Below are 19,258 nucleotides of genomic sequence, written 5' to 3'. Positions count from 1 at the left end.
AACCCTGCTCTCGGATAAATTTGATCTATGAACAACTTTGCAATGCATGCAAGACTGCGGTGAAGATTTGCTCGACTATGTGCACGCGAATCAGTTTCCGCAATTTCCGCAACGTTTCAGGATTGCGGGAATAGAAAGAGTGCTACTCAACCAATTTATGTTCAAGTGTCTATCCTTGGGAGAGCCGGGATTTTCCTTTTATACAGGCAAAATTAAATAAATCAGCGGAAGGGACACCGTGTGTTGTGTTGCAATTGGACAACCTCTTCAGGAGTCTCCAACCTCATCCTCTTCCGGAATGATATATTTGTGCACTCTGCCATAAAACATTCATACTAGCTAATCCCATGAATAGCTTCTCCTCTTCCGGTTAGCGGTAGTGCAGTGCGGTAGTTAGTGGCAGCCGTGTTATTCGGTCAGGTAGCTCCGTTATCCATTCACATAGCGAAACTTACCGAATAGTCGACTATAATTAGCATCCCGTAGCGAGTAGCAATAATGAAACTTATTAGTCTCGCCGCAAACGCTGTTTAACTCCCGCTGTAAGTAGCCATTCTATGTGTATATATATATAATAGGGCACATTGTAGGGCAAACCGCCCTCATTTCAGCTAGCATAAGTAAGAACTTGAGCTGCTTTTATTTAAGTAAACGAGAAACTGTTGGGAAATGCAATGCCAAGCTCGCGATAAGCGGAAAGTGTAATGCAAAAGTTCAACTTCCGCTTTCCCGCCTCTTTGTGGCGAACCAGAAACACTCGGGCTGTAATCTATCTGACGCATTGTGCTCTAGATATTTACCACCACTGAGCAGGACTTTAGGTACTGATGCTGTGGTTGCTGCCCTGATGACCGGTTTCAGTCTTGCTTTGTCCTGACTCGGTAAAATGTTGCTTCTGAACCACGCTATTTTTACCTTTTTGCCTTTCTCATATAGAAAGGTTATGCAATCACTTGAAAAACCGACTAGTGAAAATTGTCATACACCATTCGACTCAGTTCATCGAGCTGAGCCATGTCTGTGTGCGTGTGTGTGTGTGTGTGTGTGTGTGTGTGTGTGTGTGTGTGTGTGTGTGTGTGTGTGTGTGTGTGTATGTATGTGTGTGTGTATGTGTCAAATAATCTCACTAGGTTTTCTCGGAGACGGCTGAACCGATTTTGACAAACTAAGATTCAAATGAAAGGTCTCGTGGTCCCATACGGAATTCCTGAATTTCATTCGGATCCGACTTCCGGTTCCGGAGTTATAGGGTAAAGTGTGTTACATATTGTACACCGTCACTTAAACCGGCGAAACAAAAAACGTAAAAAAATTTCTAAACTGGCCTCAAAACTACACAAATCGATAGGTATTATCAGTAGGCAACTAAACAAACCGATTCCGGCTATCCTGGTTCCCGGTATCCGGTTCCGGAAGTACCGGAAATAGTGGTCATATATTCCAAAATGGATCTCACTCACTTTTCTCAGCGATGGTTTGACCGATTTCCACAAACTTAGATTCAAATGAAAGGTCTCGTGGTCCCATATGGAATTCCTGAATTTCATCCGGATCCGACTTCCGGTTCCGGAGTTAGAGGGTAAAGTGTGTTACATATTGTACACCGTCACTTAAACCGGCGAAACAAAAAACGTAAAAAAATTTCTAAACTGGCCTCAAAGCTACACAAATCGATAGGTATTATCAGTAGGCAACTAAACAAACCGATTCCGGCTATCCTGGCTCCCGGTATCCGGTTCCGGAAGTACCGGAAATAGTGGTCATATATTCCAAAATGGATCTCACTCACTTTTCTCAGCGATGGTTTGACCGATTTCCACAAACTTAGATTCAAATGAAAGGACTCGTGGTCCCATGCGGAATTCCTGAATTTCATCCGGATCCGACTTCCGGTTCCGGAGTTATAGGGTAAAGTGTGTTACATATTGTACACCGTCACTTGAACCGGCGAAACAAAAAACGTAAAAAAATTTCTAAACTGGCCTCAAAACTACACAAATCGATAGGTATTATCAGTAGGCAACTAAACAAACCGATTCCGGCTATCCTGGCTCCCGGTATCCGGTTCCGGAAGTACCGGAAATAGTGGTCATATATTCCAAAATGGATCTCACTCACTTTTCTCAGCGATGGTTTGACCGATTTCCACAAACTTAGATTCAAATGAAAGGTCTCGTGGTCCCATACGGAATTCCTGAATTTCATCCGGATCCGACTTTCGGTTCCTTAATTATAGAGTAAACTGTGTTCAATATTGTACACCGTCACCTAAAATATTTTCGGATGCAACAAACATTTGAATCGTAATCTAGAGTGCGTACTAGAAGAGTTTGTACGTCATTTTAGTTGGTGGCCGTACGAACCGACTTTGATTATACCGGTTCTCGGGTTCCAGTGCCGGAGGTGCATATAATAGTGAACCCATTTCGTTTTCTTAAGGATGACTTACTCAATCAAAGCACTGTTCTATTCTGTATGAGAAATTCTGAATAGAATGCCACAATATTATATACATGAGAAAGGCATCATTACACCACTAGGTGGATTAAAACAGGTTTTTACAATGAAATTGCCCTTTGGCTAGAGATGGCGAAAGTTTTGTCCCATGGTTCCTTGGATCGTAGAATTCTTGTTGTTGCCACCTACAGTGTTGCATTGTGTATGGCGATGAGCACTGAACAAAAATTACACGTAGAATTACTAAAGTTGTTGATTTAATTTTAAGTTTTACTATTGATAACCCTCCATGATAGTAGTGTAAAGCTTTCAACAAAACCCAACGGTCGTGATTTGTTCTGTTTTTATTGCACAATTTTTCTCTAAACGTGTTACCGGCACTGCTCTCTATGTGAATTATATTTCCCATTTCTACTGTACATTTAATTATAACTTAGTAATTAATTTTCTCACCCGCTATCCTCTTCCATCCATCTATCGGAATTCTTGTTTAATTTTCGCTGGATTTAATTTATCAAAAAGAAATAACCGCGGTTCGCAAACTAATTGCATTTCTTCTCTCTTCTTTTCGGCATTTCTTTTTTGCTTCCATGTTTATCTCTCAACATGTGCTACCTACGATCACACATACAAACACGTGTAACATATCAAACAGGAATTGACGTAGTGCTGCGGGTTGATGACCATGCGCTCTCATCGGCTGCTGTGATCGGAATCGTAGTCGGTTGCGTCCTGCTTCTGCTGCTGATCATCGACATCCTTTGCTGTCTGATAGGTAACCTTGGACTGCTGGCGATGATGTGCAGAAGACGAAAACGCTCTCCGTCGGAGCTGGGCGATGAAGAGAAATTAGGAAGGTAAGCTCCAATTAGTGAATAGATATTTCGATACGATAAAAAGTGTTCGGTTTGAACTAATCAGACATCTGGGTAAGACACTATTGTGATGCTGGTTGTGGTTCTAAATTCGTCGAGGTAACAACATTTTAAGCTGAATTTGCATTGGGAAATAACATGATTCTTGTGATAACTACAACATCAAGGATTGCAGAACAATTATGACAATATGGACAAGTAAAATTTTCTTAAGTTTCCTCTCCATGCACAGTGGTCCCAATCATGTAAAAACACGCGTTTTTTTTATTCACGTTTCAGGGGTTAATTTTGGAGCTTTCGTTTCTTCAGAAGGATTTCTGTTTGAAATTGTCCGCTTTTTTCAATATAATCAAAGTTGTCATTAATCCATCCAAAAATTCTAAAAATTCATTGAAAAAAGTTATGATGATGATGAGGTCTCCAATAAACAATGCATCATATCTCGACACCAATGCATTGTAAAGTGTCTTGGGCAATTTTTTTTTCAATATGATCTACAACCTTTCCAAAGACATAAATACTCTATCTCGTATTGTATGCAAAATATTTTTTAAACTCACTTGTAGGTGGATTAATGACAACTTTGATTATATTAAAAGAAGCGGACTATTCCAAACAGAAATTCTTCTGAAGACATAAAAGCTCCAAAATTAACCTCTGAAACGCAAATAAAAAAACGTGTGTTTTGACATGTTTGGGACCACTGTGCCATGGCTCGTGAGAGTTTTCATGAGAACGTAATTTGTAAAATGACAGATTTTCACAAGAATGCTCCAAATATGTGTCAAACATACCCCACCTTTCGAGCAGTCGTGTAAATATACATGTTTCAGCCCTTGAAAATATGTCAGAATGCATTAAATATGTATTAGATCTACTGCAAACATGAGTCATTTTTGACATTCGTATATGTCGGTCTCAGAAGACGTAAATTTACACGACCTTCCCTAGGTTTGTACACTCTTAAAAAATGTTACATCTTTCTAGATGCACATAAAAGGAGCTTCGCGATCCACTTACATTCACAATACAAAACATTTAAAGATAAGTCATATCATAAACTTTATAGTTGTTTTAGCTGAAACTCACATCGTCTAAATTTACGTCTGTATAGATGAACATCGTAATTCCTTTAAACTTACAATTCAAGCATGTAAAATTGAATCATATTATTATTTTACAACTAATATAGCTACAGTTGACATCGGAACAGACACAGATTCTGTTTTTACATGTTAATAGATGTAATGGTTCTTATTACCGGTATCACTACACGGTGAAAACCAAGTAAAGTGATTGTGACCCTTACTATAGGTATCACTTCACGGTGGTAATCAAGTGAGGTGAATGTAGGTTTTTATCACGGAAGTCGCTTCAGAGAAAAAAGTAATTACTTAGATGAGCTTGTGGTTATTATGAACATCACATCACCAAAATTTTGTAGAAAACAATTTTTTTTTCACTACAGTGATTACTTCACTGTGCGTGATGCTGGTAATAGGGAAAATCAAGTGAAGTGATATGTGTTGGAAAATGAAAGTTTCTTTTTTTTCTAAAAATGTGTGAATCATAACAGCGATTTAGCTTTTCTCGCTAAGAAACGAATTTTTCCAGTTAGTTTTTGGTTTTAATCTCAATAATTAGAAGTAATCTACTTTTAACAACATCTAATTCCGAAATTTTTCTACACTTGCATTTAATTCTGACACGCATGACATTTGATGCCAGATTATCCCGATGTCAATTCCGTAAATTTTCGCTGGACTTTAAAACTTTTTGTAAACTTAATTCTTCTCAAGCAAAACGTGGAATATACTCTATAAATTATTCCGGATATCCACCAACGAACCCGGGTAGAAGTAATTTGCAAACCAATAACTAATTTTATTATTAAACCTAACAACTCTATGGTAGAAATCAACATTATTTAGCTTGAAATAAGGGCTAAAATATCAAAAATCATAACAAAGTCTTCATAAGAAAATAGCAACAAAATATAACATTCTGTCATTGTAATATCAAACCAAGAACAAAATATTTATAGAAGACGAATGTTTCAATTAATTGGTATTCTAAACAGATAAAAATATTTTGTTCATTTACATCAATTTCCATGCACATATTTGGAGCAGGCAATTGAATGGAAAGTTACTATAGAGTTCTATTCGTTTTTTGAAGCATACAGTTTTGTTCATTAAAAAAATCTATGCAATTCAATTTAATTTTATATCGTTCATGGTTTTAAAGACAGTCCCAGAAAGTATGGACGCACTTTGATTTCGCTGTAAATAATTCACAAGTGTTAGATATTCAAATTTTATTCGATATACTGATAATATTAGACTACAACAACAGAATATTATTCTCAACATTTGCTACTTAGCCATTGTAGACTAGCTGGCGCACCTTCTTGCGAACGTTCCTCATTAAATTGCGTACAGACTTCTTGGCGACAAGTTTTGACACTTTTTCCCAATCTTTTTCGAACTGTTGAATGGTTTCGCCTACCGAGACAAGTTTCCTAAGATGTGCCTTCGTTAATGCCCAAAATTCCTCAATTGGTCGAAGTTGTGGGCAATTTGGTGGATTCATGTCTTTTTGGACAAAAGTGATATTTTTGGTAGTATACCATTCTACCGTTGATTTCGAGTAGTGACAAAAAGCAAGATCTAGCCAGAAGACAACAAGATTCTTGTGGCTTCGAATCATGGGTAGAAGTCGTTTTTGTAAACATTCCTTGATGTATATTTCGTTGTTCATTGAAGCAGTGGTGATGGAATCGAAATCTTACCGCAGCTACAAATTGCTTGCCACACCATAGATTTCTTACCAAATTTTTCGACTTCACTTTCCAGCAAGAAACGTATTGTACAGCTTTCGAACCCTCGGCCTGATCGATGCTTCTTGTTTCGGACTACGTTTTGGTTGTTTCTGCTTTTTATAGGTTCGAAGATTCAAACGTTCTTTTGCACGAAGAACATTTGACTTCGAAGTGCCCACTTTTTTGGCCACATCCCGAACTGAAACCTGCTTCTTTTGCTCGAACGCCTTCAGTATACGTTTATCCAACTGAGGGTTGAGGGTTTTTGACCCGTTTTCGGTTTATCCTCAATGGTGTTAATCCTCACCGAACTTTCTGATTGCATTTCGCACGGCTTTTTCACTTACTCCTTCCATTTTTGCTATCTTTCTCAGTGACAGTCCGCGTTCTGTGCACCATCTGTACACAATTTTTCGACGTTGTTCTGCTGAAAGTCCACGCATTTTGAAACAAACTAATGAAACCGAATAAACAACTGCACAAGTGGTTAGAGAAGAGTGAAATGGTAGCGGTTTTTGGTTGCGTCCATACTTTCTGGGACAGTCTTTAAATCAAATTTTCGATTCAACTTATGTCTATTTCATCATAATGTTGATTTACATATCGTGTAAATTTCATTATTTTTTTCTGTGTAGCATTGAGAATAGAATAATATTATAAGCATTTATCTTATCTGATGCTGATGTAGATTATTGAATAGTGTTTTATTAGAAGATGGAGCTAATTTATCAATTGAAGTTAATGAAATTCATATAATCAATAACGAAATAAAATATAATAACTAATTTTGATGCTAAACAGATATTGTACAATTTCTTCAATCCTCCGATGAAATATCAGGGAAATATCAAGTATCGCTATGACCGCACAGAAACATCAAGACAATATATGATGGTAACATTTGTTATTATTTTGATTGTTGTTTGTTATTTACATCTACCCGGGAACCAGGCAACATTGTTTGCTTGAACACTGGGGATCTACGAATATATTAGAAAACGGCTATTTTGATTTTCATAAACACTGATTTCAATGAATGGTAGTGACTTCCAATAGCTTGCCATAATCCTACTTTCGAATAAAAAAAATCTATGGGTAGCATTTTAAATGGATTCCAAAGAATTTCCGATAAAATTTAGAAATCAGGATTGAAAAACATTCAATTAAAATTTTATTCAAATTCAAGAAGCATATGATAGACTGCTTAGTGTGTGATATGATTTAAGTTGTTTTATATTCGCGAAATTAAATTACATGACGTTTTCTCAATTGTTATAGTTTCCATTAAAGAAGAGAGGAGAATATATAAAAAAAACAGACGATACATCAAGGCAACGGATCTTCGGGAAAACTTCTTGAACAACAAATGATAGGGACACTAATATTTTAAATGTGTCGTACTACGTAGAATTAAATTGATATGTCTCTGACCAGGGCAGAATCGTCTCAAGTTAAGTGTTTTTGAAACGATAGGTAGTTAAATGTGCATTCACTAATCACTAAGTTCAATAAAATAACTTTTTACGATAGTTTTAGGAATTCAATCCTGAAATATGGAAGAAATCCTATGTGTTTCCAGTTTATAAAAAAGGAAACAAGTGTACAGTATCCAACTACCGCAGAATAGCAGCTTTGTGCGCCATATCTAAGTTGTTCGAAATTATAGCTCTGAATTTTATAACACATAATGCTCTAACTATATATCTGAGACTCCACATGGTTTCATGCCCAATCGTTTGACGTCCACATATTTAGTATCCTATACTTCCTTTATCATACGTTCATTACAATCACGGCTACAAATAGATTCTATCTACACCGATTTCTCCGCTGGTAGTGAAAATACTGTACAATACTACCATTCGCTGTTACCTATGGAGTTTCTTAAGGAAGTCACCTTGGACCGTTTATATTTTTACTTTATCTCAACGATCTAAATTTTTCTTTCAAGTGCAAGAAACTATCGTTCGCCGATGACTTCAAATTATTTCATGTCATCAAATCCACTACTGACGCAGAGTTCCTACAAGAGCAGTTGAATAATTTGACTAATTGGTGTGATATCAACAGAATGGTTTTAAACGCATCCAAATGCTCCGTCATCTCTTTTAGTCTCAAAAGGTCTGTAGCCAGTTTCGGCTATGATATTTCACGCATTGTTTTGGAACGTACATCGTCTGTGAAGGAACTTGGAGTCCTCCTGGACTCTAAGTTAAATTTCAAGGAGCACATTGAGTTTACTATCTCCAAAGCCTCCAAACTGCTAGGATTCATTTCCCGCGTTACTAAAGAATTCGATTATGTACATTGCTTGAAAGCATGGTATTGTGCCTTAGTTCGCTCTTCGCTCGAAGCAATCCAACGAAAATATGTTCGATTTGCTGTGCGTCTGCTCCCTTGGAACCTTCCAAGTTACTGTGCCAGTTGCAAACTAATTGATTTCGATTTTTTATCTGACCGTCGCGATGTCAGCAAGGCTACTTTTGTGGCAGATCTCTTTCAATCAAGAATAGACTGCTCCGAGCTCTTACAGCTTGTACAAATAGATATCCATCGCCGTAATCTTAGAAACTATTCTTTTCTTAGGATCTCCTATGCTAGAACTACTGTTCCAATTCATTCGACTTTAATCTATCACGAAACGTTGTCAAGAAATTGTTCCTAGGGTTACTATCTAATTAGTTTTAGTTAGTTTAGAAATACTATGTTTAAGTGAAATGTATCATTTGGATGTTTTGTTCGATGTTGATGCAAAAAATGAGGAGGTTTTATGCCTGTAAAAGAGCATGTTTGACAGAAACTAATTCCAGCGGGCTTTTCTCTGCTCCAAATAAACAAATAGCTAATTTATATCGATTTATGCATAATTATCAATATTCTTGAAACTCGCAATGCAATAGTTTGTAATACCCGATCCAGCGACTTGTTTTTTCTACCTTAACTAATCAGCATCACAAGTAGTATTTTACCCATGATAGAATCGAAAAATATGTCAACAACTAATCCGCCTGCATCGAGACTAACCGGAAACGTTGAGCATATTTTTCGGCGAAAAATAACCATCTAATACACACCTAATCTGCACATGCTGAACTGCTTCAGTATAGTGAACTCCATCACTTCTACCATCATCATAACGTTGTTCTCTCATCCCTTGCCCATTTCCATATGTACGAAAAATTTTAAACTCAATTACAACAACATCAACAACAACTACAACTACAACAAAATACTTCCATATACAAAAACAAATCGCTACATTATAACCACAATCCAGTCTCTACGGTTGGCGTTTTCCGCTACCCTATTGCAGTGGGAGCCTCATCAAGGAGCGTCCGCCCTCGCCATTACCGCTGCCACCGCCGTTCGTAAAGCTTGGTGCTACGACGCCACTGTAAGGATGCCTTTCCCCTTCCACCAACATTTCCGCGTGCATTTTTATCATTATTAGCATTTCAGTTTTCCGATGTAGCGGTTTGCTTGCCAGGAAAGGCAGGTTTGTTTTTGCCATCGCCGGATGCACTCACGGTGCGAGGTTTGTTGAACGAGCAAATGGCAAAAATAAGCTCCTTTACCGATTCTTAGTTCCGCCATAGTGCAAGTATTAGGTTACAGCATGAGAGTGAGTGTGGTTAAACTATTTGCATGAGCTACGTAGGTATCAAAAAATATACGACGAGTGAGACGATTTTTCTAAAGAAAATCGAGTAAACAAATAGCAAAAAGTTGGAGCAAGTTAGAGAGCTTTACGAAATGAATCGACGTTTGATGTTCTTCGTAAAGAAGTGGAGTATTTGGAAAAAGTTGCATCAGCCAACAGGTTTTTATGATGCTAATAATGCATTCAGTAGCGACTGCTTAAGTATAGCACGAAGAAAACGGTACTGTGAGTACCTTCGAATATTTGTTTTCCAGTTTGAGATTCTGCAAGCCAGAACACCATTCCCCACGACAGTTAGCTGTGAATTATTCAGTTCAATACAACCGAGCCATTTTATGATTCCTTCTGTTCAGTGAAACAAATATCTCTTTGTATATAGAACTGCAAAAGTTCTTCTAGTTGAATTAAGATGAGTTAGTAAATATTAGAATTAGGAAAAAAAAAGTCCTTTAGGAAAGAAAGGAAAATCTATAATTTTGTTTGATATATAGGAATTTATTTTTTTATTGTTGATTCACATACTATGTTTCTATCACGTTCAATTTCTAAATGACAGTAACTCTTTATTTAACTTCTCTTTCGATCATTGCAGTACCTTTGGCCATATTTTTCTCTAACATTTTTTGCTTTTTCATTATTGCTTAAATTTAATATTGCTGCATATTAAAGTTTTTTTTACGTACCCCATAATTTCGGTAACTTGGAGAATTCGCATAATTAATACATCATACTACTTCAATCGGTACAATAATAAAAACCGTTGTTTTCAGAAACTGTAAAGAACATCGGAAACTGTGCTCTCTTCCATGATTTGACAATAAATTGAATCATCCTGTTAATTCCTGATTTTAGATTAGATAACGTCTATTTCACTCCAGTTATAACTGTTTTGTCGTTCACCGGGCTTAATCTGGGGAGAACTTTCATAGACAAAATCTTGTTGTAGGTTGAGAATAATTTTTAATTTGGAAAGCATATACATATTCGCATGATCAATAAATCCCGATACTCAGAACAGTCCTATCAGTCCAGCACTTCTCTGACATTTCGATGCCTTTCTTGTATAACGATTTATCTTTTGCCTCGAAATAAGCGTTTGTTTCAGCAATAACTTTTTCGTTGAAGTAAAATCTCCTTCCTTGAAGCGTTTTTTCAATAAAACGTTATTTGTCATGAATTTGATGTATAGAAGTAACAAGAGCGCAGCATAGTCAGAATGTCTCAAACACACAGCAGGCGCAGCGTTTGAATGGAGCGTTTGTTACTTCTGCGTATGGTACTCAAGTTGCTTTCTTTATGATTATTTTAATAATGTTTTTATTGTCATTATAAGTATTAATAATCATAGCACTTGCTGCTTTTCTCAATGATTTCACTCCACCACAACAGTATTGCCGACTAAATTTAAAATACATCACCACTATTGATCAACTTATCAATCACCCTACGCAGTGTTGGTGATTGCCGAAAATTTGACAGATGCTGCTCGATATTTATCAATATTGTATACAACATTTTCAATCCAGTAGAAGATGCTACAAGAACTCGAGTCTCTCAAGGCATGAACCGCGAGAGAATTTTTCTACATTTCTTCGCTCCACTTACTACTCTGAGTATTTCCCGGCCCTTAAAAAAAATTACAATCTGATAATGATTGGTGCTGTGTGGAATTTACCAAGAGAGTATTGACAATTATTGCGGAAAATCGAATCGATAATTCGACTTGATGACTCTCATACTAAGTTTCAATATTTCAGAACCTCCTGTGGAGCATTCACATACATTTTCATAGACACAACTTATACGCACATTGTTAGAATAAGCGGCAATAGTAAAATGATTCTATCGCAATTATCCACTGCCCATACAGAATCGGATCGCGAAATGAGAATAAGCGACCGTTCGTTGCTTCAGAGAGAATCATCGAGGTCATCGAGAGAAATTCGTTCTCGCACTGGTGTATATTCTATGTTAAATTAACCATGCCGGTTTTTTGTTGCTGCGATGATATCCGTCTCTCTTTGATGGCACTGACTGAATCGTGTGAAGAGTTGCTAGTGAGCGTTCTTTGATACGATAAAAGCCATCCTTGACCCTACGCACACTGAACATTTTCAGAAAGCTTCAGTTTTTGTTCATCGGCGAATTTATTCATCATGTATTCTGAAAAGAGTTGAGATATACCGGCTATAAAAATTCATTTCCCAAAAATCTTCAATTCGAGAATCAGATCAGATATATTCAATGTGCAAACATTTTTCTTAGATATCATCGAGTAATCGCGTTGCCAAAAAATCCGTTCTGAACTTTAATACAGTGGGTTTTCTGATCGACGATTTCTTAGTTCGAAAATAACATATGAGAAATTTCGTTGTTTTCTGGTAAAAATCTTCCTGACCCTTTGTCTGGGGCTGAAGATTAGTTCAATATTTTCTTTATCGGAGCGTTTATAAGAGCCAGTCTTCAAAACGTTCCGTAACGACGTTGTGTGAATTTCTTCAGAAGAATCGTATACTACTAATATTGACGTATTCCATGCCGGTGGCAGTTACCTGATGGTACGTGCGAATCTCACTTTACCATTACAACGTATGATTTACACGGAACCGAGAAATTACCTAATTTAGGGAATTTTCCACCTAGCTTCGAGATTCCGGTAAATAACATAATTTTTGGGAAAGTTGTTCTAAGTAGTTTCCAAATGAGTCTTGAACAAATAAACATCACTAAATGGGCCTTATGAACAAAACGTAGCCTTACAAGTAGGTTTACAATAAATTGCTATTAAAAAACAAAAAAAAAAGGTAGCAAGCTTGAATTTCGGTAAGAAATGCTACATGTGGATCACGTTACTGTCAAAAGAAGAGACTTTAATACACAACAACTTTCGAATATACTATAAACTGTAGTGTTTACTACATGTTTTCGGTAGGTAGCTCTAGTCTCGCTACTCGTGAGACTGCTGATTTAGCGAGTGAAAAAATTATAATGGGACAGGTGTTTTTTAGTAGTAAGCAGGTTTATCGCTTTGTGCGTGGTTATGGCAGTTTCTTCCGCCTAATACAGCATGTTTGTAGTATCTTCTTTAAACAAAGTCCACGGAATATTACGCGGTTTGGTATGAATAAAAAACAAGTTCGAACATGTAGCATAACTAACGCTCGTATCCGTACTGTATTTTACAGTATTGTACTGTATTTACGACCCAAATACTGTGTACTGTTTTTTACACTCAAATGTACGGTATTTTAATTTGTACTGTATTGTTACACATGTACTGTATTTTTCACACTAAAAATTAATACAAAATTTAAAATTTTTAATGCATTGAATTTCGATTCGTGGTAGAACAAAGCGTCAGAAAGAACAGTGACAACACGTAGCGAATGTGAATGTGAATGTAAGTACATGCAAACAACAAATATTTTATCATTAATCATTTGTGTTCAGAGCACGTCACAACAATTTTGCGAAATTTTGATGATAAAATAAAAGAAAAATGTCTCCAGTTCGTGCTCGCATCGCATCCGACGCAGTCCAAAATTTCTTACGGTCGCGACGACAGAAACAAAGACAATACAGTGCAGTGAACAATAGAGTATACGAAATGGGCAAATACGATTTAACAAAGCCTGAAACTTGGCCTACAAGGCCAAATTCAATTTGTATTGATTTCAAGCGCTGCATAGTTAGACCTGCAGCAACCGAAATTGAAATCTTGCTTAAGGAACGAATGCATCTAAACGTTAATGATGTTAGTGAGATTCAATTCAACAAGACATCTAACTGTGTGTACATTATGTTTAAACGTGAAAAAGATGCAATTGCATTTGCTTCGGTTAATAACGGGGTGCACAGTATTGATCATGACAATGTTAAATATAAAATCCCTGTGTACATGGTGGACAATGCCATAGAAGTACGCGTGCATGACCTTCCCCCGCAGACCAGCGAGGGGTATGTTCGGGAATGTATGTCGCAGTACGGTGAAGTTCTTTCCATCGAAAAGGAAGTATGGCGGAATTTTTTCCCGGGTATCCGGAATGGCGTGAGAGTGGTACGTATGCAACTACGTAAAGCAATTCCATCTTACATCATTTGTGGTCAAGACGGGATACATCTGTGTAAAACGTTGATTACGTATGAAAATCAATTGGTTACATGTCAGTTTTGTGAACAACCTGCACACTACGGCAAACCTTGCACTGAAACTGCGAAAACAAACAAAACAAACAAAAACAAGGACAACCGCTCAACAACGGAAACTAGTGAATGCAGTGCTCCTGTTTCAAAAACACCTTCACCATCTAACCAACTATCAACTGCAATCAATGTACAAAGCGCATCTACGGCAACTGCAAATGAACCCAAGACGGCGATCAACAACGAAAACAAGGAAACGGAAACCGCTCACAACTCCAACGATATAGCAATGGATGATACGAGCAACGGACAAAACGACCTCCAATCTTCGCTAGAAGGAAATGGAAGCTCTTCTCCCCCTAGAAGAAGGGTGACAACGAGATCCAACAATAAAAAAATAATTTTATGTCACAAAAACATGGGTAAATCGGCCACGTAAAGCTATACGCAAATTGGCCTGAATAAAAATTGTTAAAAAAAAAAATGTCTCAATCAAGAAGAATCATACGCTTCTCAAAAAATGTTTGATGAATAATTCGTGCAGTTTTTAGTTTTTTTAAACCTAAAAATGCCCTTAAAAAGTATTTTAAATTATATTATGAAAATAAATCGTTTGATAATTATATACTTTTAACGATTTGTCTTGTTAAGGTCGTATTGAGCTAGTTTTATATTTGATCAGTATCTAACGAGGAAAACAGATCTGATCGCATAAATGATATGCGAATACAACTGTGTGATGAAAACCGTACAAAAACTACCGCAGAGACGAGACTCGAACCCGTAGTTAGCTCCTATCCGGGTTAAACGTTTTGCCAACTAACCTACCCTGTATGTGAATCACACGAAAAACGAACAGAAATAATTACAAGTTAACGCCGTGGTGCCTGAGCACAGCTGAACATTCTTGGTTCCTTTGTTCAATTAGACTGTTTCTTCGTGTTTTTCACATGCAGGATAGTTTAATTGGCAAAACAATTTACCCGGATAGGAGCTAACTAACTGCGTTGGCCTTTTCGTGGTTTTCATTACACAGTTGTATTCGAATGTCATTTTTTCAATTTGTTTTCCTCGTAAGATGCTGATCAATTTTATTTGCTTTAGATTTTTATTCCCTATTTTTAGAAAAATGCTTACTGTAAAATGTACTGTTTGTTTTCAAAGTCGATGTACTGTGTTTTCTTGAATTTTACGCCAAATGTACTGTTTATGGTCAAAAAATATACGAGCCTTAAGCATAACTGGCAACCACGGAGTTGGAAAAGCTGGAATAAGTATACACAAAGCGAGAGACGTACTTACTGCTTCTAAAATGCAACTTTTTTTTTAATTTTTGTACCTCACTTTATCAGCAAATACACGAGTAGCAACCTCTAAAGCTACCTACCGAAAAATTGCAGTAAACAATACAGTTTGTAGCATGTTCGAAAGTTATTGTGTAGTAAAGTCTCTGCTTTTGACAGGAACGTGATCCACACGTAGCATTTACAACCGAAATTCAAGCTTACTATGTTTTATTCATACGGCCCACTGTGTTCGTTTCACACTTAGCAACGGGGGCGTAAGCAAACCTGATATAAAAACCAGGTTCGAAACTGACTCAATTTTCAGTTCAATATCGTTGAAACTAGGTTCAAAACTGGCTTCGAATAAATGGTTTGACAGCAATTAGGGTTGAAACTGGATTAGGTTTGGCATCAAACGAAAACGACGTAAGTGTCTCTGTGCCCCAAAATGAAACATTGTTTTGACACAACTAGTTTATGTCAAAATATTGAAACAGAAAACAATTGTCATCATTTACATCAGATCAATCACGGTTATTAGGCGAGTTCCAGTGGTTCCGATTTAGTTCTTTTGAGTCAAACCTGGGATCAGCCCATGGTAGTTCTACAAAACAGCAATTTTATTTTAATTGTATAATTTCAAACCTATTGGTGGAAGGAGAAACACATTTCAAAAAATACAAATTGCGTATTAAAACTTCGAGTACATTTTATATTCATCGACTAATACTTATCCTAATACTATCCGATATAATCCGATTGCTTTTCAAGAAGGAAACCCATCGATTTGTAAAACACGTCTCAGTTCTCGTTTCTACATGTAAACGATCATACAATTTACAAATGAACCACAAGTGATCATCTCTTACTCCTAGTTACTAATTAAATAATTCTTCTACAGCTTCATCAATCATTGCATGCTCAAGCTGCTTTTTGTGTCATTTTTCATTACGCAAACCTATAACGTTTTCATTTCCGGCACTGATGTAATGCAAGAAAAATGTAAATGGATTACACACAAGTCGGAGTCTCAGTGTACGAAATGAACACGTTATGGGATTGTAACAAGTTCACGTAGGTACAGCTATTGAAAAACCAGTTTCACCGTAGTAACTAAAAATTTATTCTTCATAAACTTTACAAATATTGTTTCTTCTTTCGATATTCCAAACAGAGAGGATGAAAAGCAACCGTTAAACACGCTTCCCGAAGTTGGTGTAAAAACGAACATGTCGGTAGAGTTCGACGGCAGAGGGGTACAAACCAGGAGCGGTGAAATAATCGGGAAAAATTCGTCGGTGTAATCCAGTCAATTGGTACTTACAATTTAAAGAACTGCACACATCCGAGGTCCGATAAAGCGTCTGTAACCCGGGTAACCAATTCCAGTGGTCGCTGGGACTCGGTGCTGTGAGCAAATGAGAGAACAGCAACTGAGAATTCTTCACAAAATTGTGTATATTTAGCTACTAGTAATAAGAGCGAGTTGCAAACATTGCATGATTGCATCGTACTAAATGAAGAGAATGCGCCAGAATTATGCTCTCAGATTGTTTTTAGTTTCGAACACACGGATTGTACTTCTGTTGAATTACTTAGATATTAGTTAACAAGGTTCCTCTAAAGCTACCGCAGGAACAAATTCTACATGTATGACAAACTCTTTCAATCGCCATCTAATTAGTATTCAATCAATTAAGTATAACAGTGATGACGCAATGTGTGCTTTTGCTATGAAAACTCGAACAAACGGAAAACTGCTACAATTGAAAAATGTACAATTTGATTACATAAACTACACGATTCGAGAAGAGTTTATTAAAAATAAAGCGAAATGAGTATTACTATTAGTACTATATGAATTATACCAAGCAAAACAAATCGAGCCAAGAGTCAACTGAAACGGATATACAATAAAACCATACTGAATAGTTAGGTATTTTGATGTCGTTAATCATTCGAGGATATTGAACAAAAAAGCTTCTGCCTTTACGGAACCGTACAAGTATCATACACTGTGTAGAAAAGTCGAAAGCGCAGCTTGCACAGATTCCGCCCCCAGAAGCTCCAAAATGGACTGCCATCCCAGTTAGAAACAGGTGTTTCATCCGCTTTTGTAAACTTTATTTACTTTGGACAGATGTTTATCGTCATTGTATAGATAAATGATTCATTTCGATTAAAAAATATCGCTGGAAGAATATATTACTCTGTCATCACACTGAACAGGAAAACAAAATAAAATCAAAGCATTTCACGTCTGTCATATATTTGTACTATATATGGAAACTATTGTACTATTTATACAACATTGCTTAAGCTCTATTCATCGTATAGCTTGCAAGAGCCGCAGACCAACACAAAATAGTTATATTTTGTAACATTTTTCACATCGTCAGAAAACTATGTCCACAGATCCAAAGCCAATCATTTGAATTAGTCAGACTCAGATATCTATTTTAGCAGTAGCAGTAACAGTGAATGTCTCCGTATTTTTTGCGTATCAGATCTCAACCAAAAAAGAGTTTGTAATTTGTAGAAAATGAAACTTCTTTTTCATATAATTACGTTTAGTGTAAGATTCAACTTTAGTTAGATTTTTTTTTTAAATAATCTTAAAACCACACCATTGTGTTATTTTCAACGTAAACCAAATTATATAAATGTAATAATATCTGAAAATATTCGTTTTTGAAGAAAATTCGTGTCTAGAATTTATTATATTACCCGTATACAGTAAGACATATAAACTTTGTTTTTAGCATAAAAGCAGGAAATTTTCCTCCAGTCTCCCCTACAGATTGCCTAAATTTTAACAAAATCTCTTCCGTCCGTGGGATACAGGTTGTTGATATGATATTCCATAGGTTCGTGTTTACTGATTGTTTTTGTTGGTGTTAGTCCGATAGTGCAATCTACCAACAAAAGATGGTTCGACACTACTCACCAATTGGTGATACTGCGATAGCGTCGTAGATTTAGAAGATCGCCGCTTTCAAGAAACCGGAAAACATGCATACCTAAAACCAATTCTCGAGCTCGGTATAGTAAAATGCCGAGACAGATTGGCAACACACAATTTTCCTGATTGCTCAGTATTTAATATTAGGTTTTCCAACATTTGTTTAGTGGATTTGCGGATCTTTCAGCAAAGTGCATCTGTTTGCCGAGATTTGGCAATATCTTGTGCTGAACTCATCAGTGATTAACAATTAGGTACCCCGAAATCAGAAAATCAGCTGTTTTTCAAAGAAAGGCTAATCTAACATTGACAGCAAATGAAGAAAATCTATTGATGAATGTTTCGACTTTGGTTTCAAATCGTATTCAGAAATAATCGTATATTCTCAGATCAATTTATGATTAGTCGATGAGTTGTTAGTTTATCTTCAGAAGGCATACAAATTTTACCACTTTCCTTCTATATCCACTGAATAAATCAACATAAAAAGAGTTCCGCCCTTTTTCGATTTGTTTACTTTTATGCTTCCTGTGTGAATTGCGCATTTTTCGTGAAATTGGCTGGTTTTCGCTACTAAGACAAATCTGCAGCCCAAGTAATAATTTTTGTTACGTTAGCTTATATATGACTAGTTTGCAACCAGAAATTTTAGTGATTGCAACTAATATTTAACCACTTGCGTGACTCAAAAAGCACAGTTTCTACTAGTTGCTAAGTCGGTTAAGAATGAGTTGTCGTTACGTTGTAATGCCATACTAAAATAACTTATCTTTCCATAACTTGTTTTAAAGTAAACTTGTTGAAACTTAGTCACCATCAACATTATAAACATTGAATGATTCCAGAATGCTTTTCTACCAAAAATAAAAAGGCAGTAAAGTACTTGAAATCACAAATTTGATACAAGGTACAGATTTTACAACGATTTTGAAGCTGTCGAGCGAAATTCAATTTTAATTAACTGTTTTTTAAGCGCCTTCAATCAAAATCTGTTTATGAAGATATAAAAAATAAACAACGAAATAAACCTTTTCAGATTGCTCAAAATTAATT

At 36.4% G+C, this 19,258-nt stretch overlaps 1 protein-coding gene across 6 annotated transcripts in view; it reads left to right on the top strand.

The window, feature by feature from the left end:
• Positions 1-17,919, top strand: part of LOC131430086 (fasciclin-2) — a 249,010-nt gene extending 231,091 nt beyond the window's left edge. The window contains exons 9-11 of one of the 6 annotated variants that reach the window (XM_058594739.1): positions 3,113-3,314; positions 9,467-9,547; positions 16,418-17,919. In XM_058594739.1, coding sequence (XP_058450722.1) covers positions 3,113-3,314; positions 9,467-9,547; positions 16,418-16,547 — 413 coding nt within the window. In that variant the 3' untranslated portion in view covers positions 16,548-17,919. Of the gene's footprint in view, positions 1-3,112; positions 3,315-9,430; positions 9,548-16,417 lie in introns of all 6 variants that reach the window. The other 5 variants (XM_058594738.1, XM_058594742.1, XM_058594740.1 and 2 more) reach the window with 5 other exon arrangements.
• Positions 17,920-19,258: the final 1,339 nt, after the last annotated feature.

Source organism: Malaya genurostris, chromosome 2 (genome assembly GCF_030247185.1).
Source record: "Malaya genurostris strain Urasoe2022 chromosome 2, Malgen_1.1, whole genome shotgun sequence".
NCBI lineage: Eukaryota > Metazoa > Arthropoda > Insecta > Diptera > Culicidae > Malaya > Malaya genurostris.
This window is presented reverse-complemented; position numbering and strand designations above follow the sequence as displayed.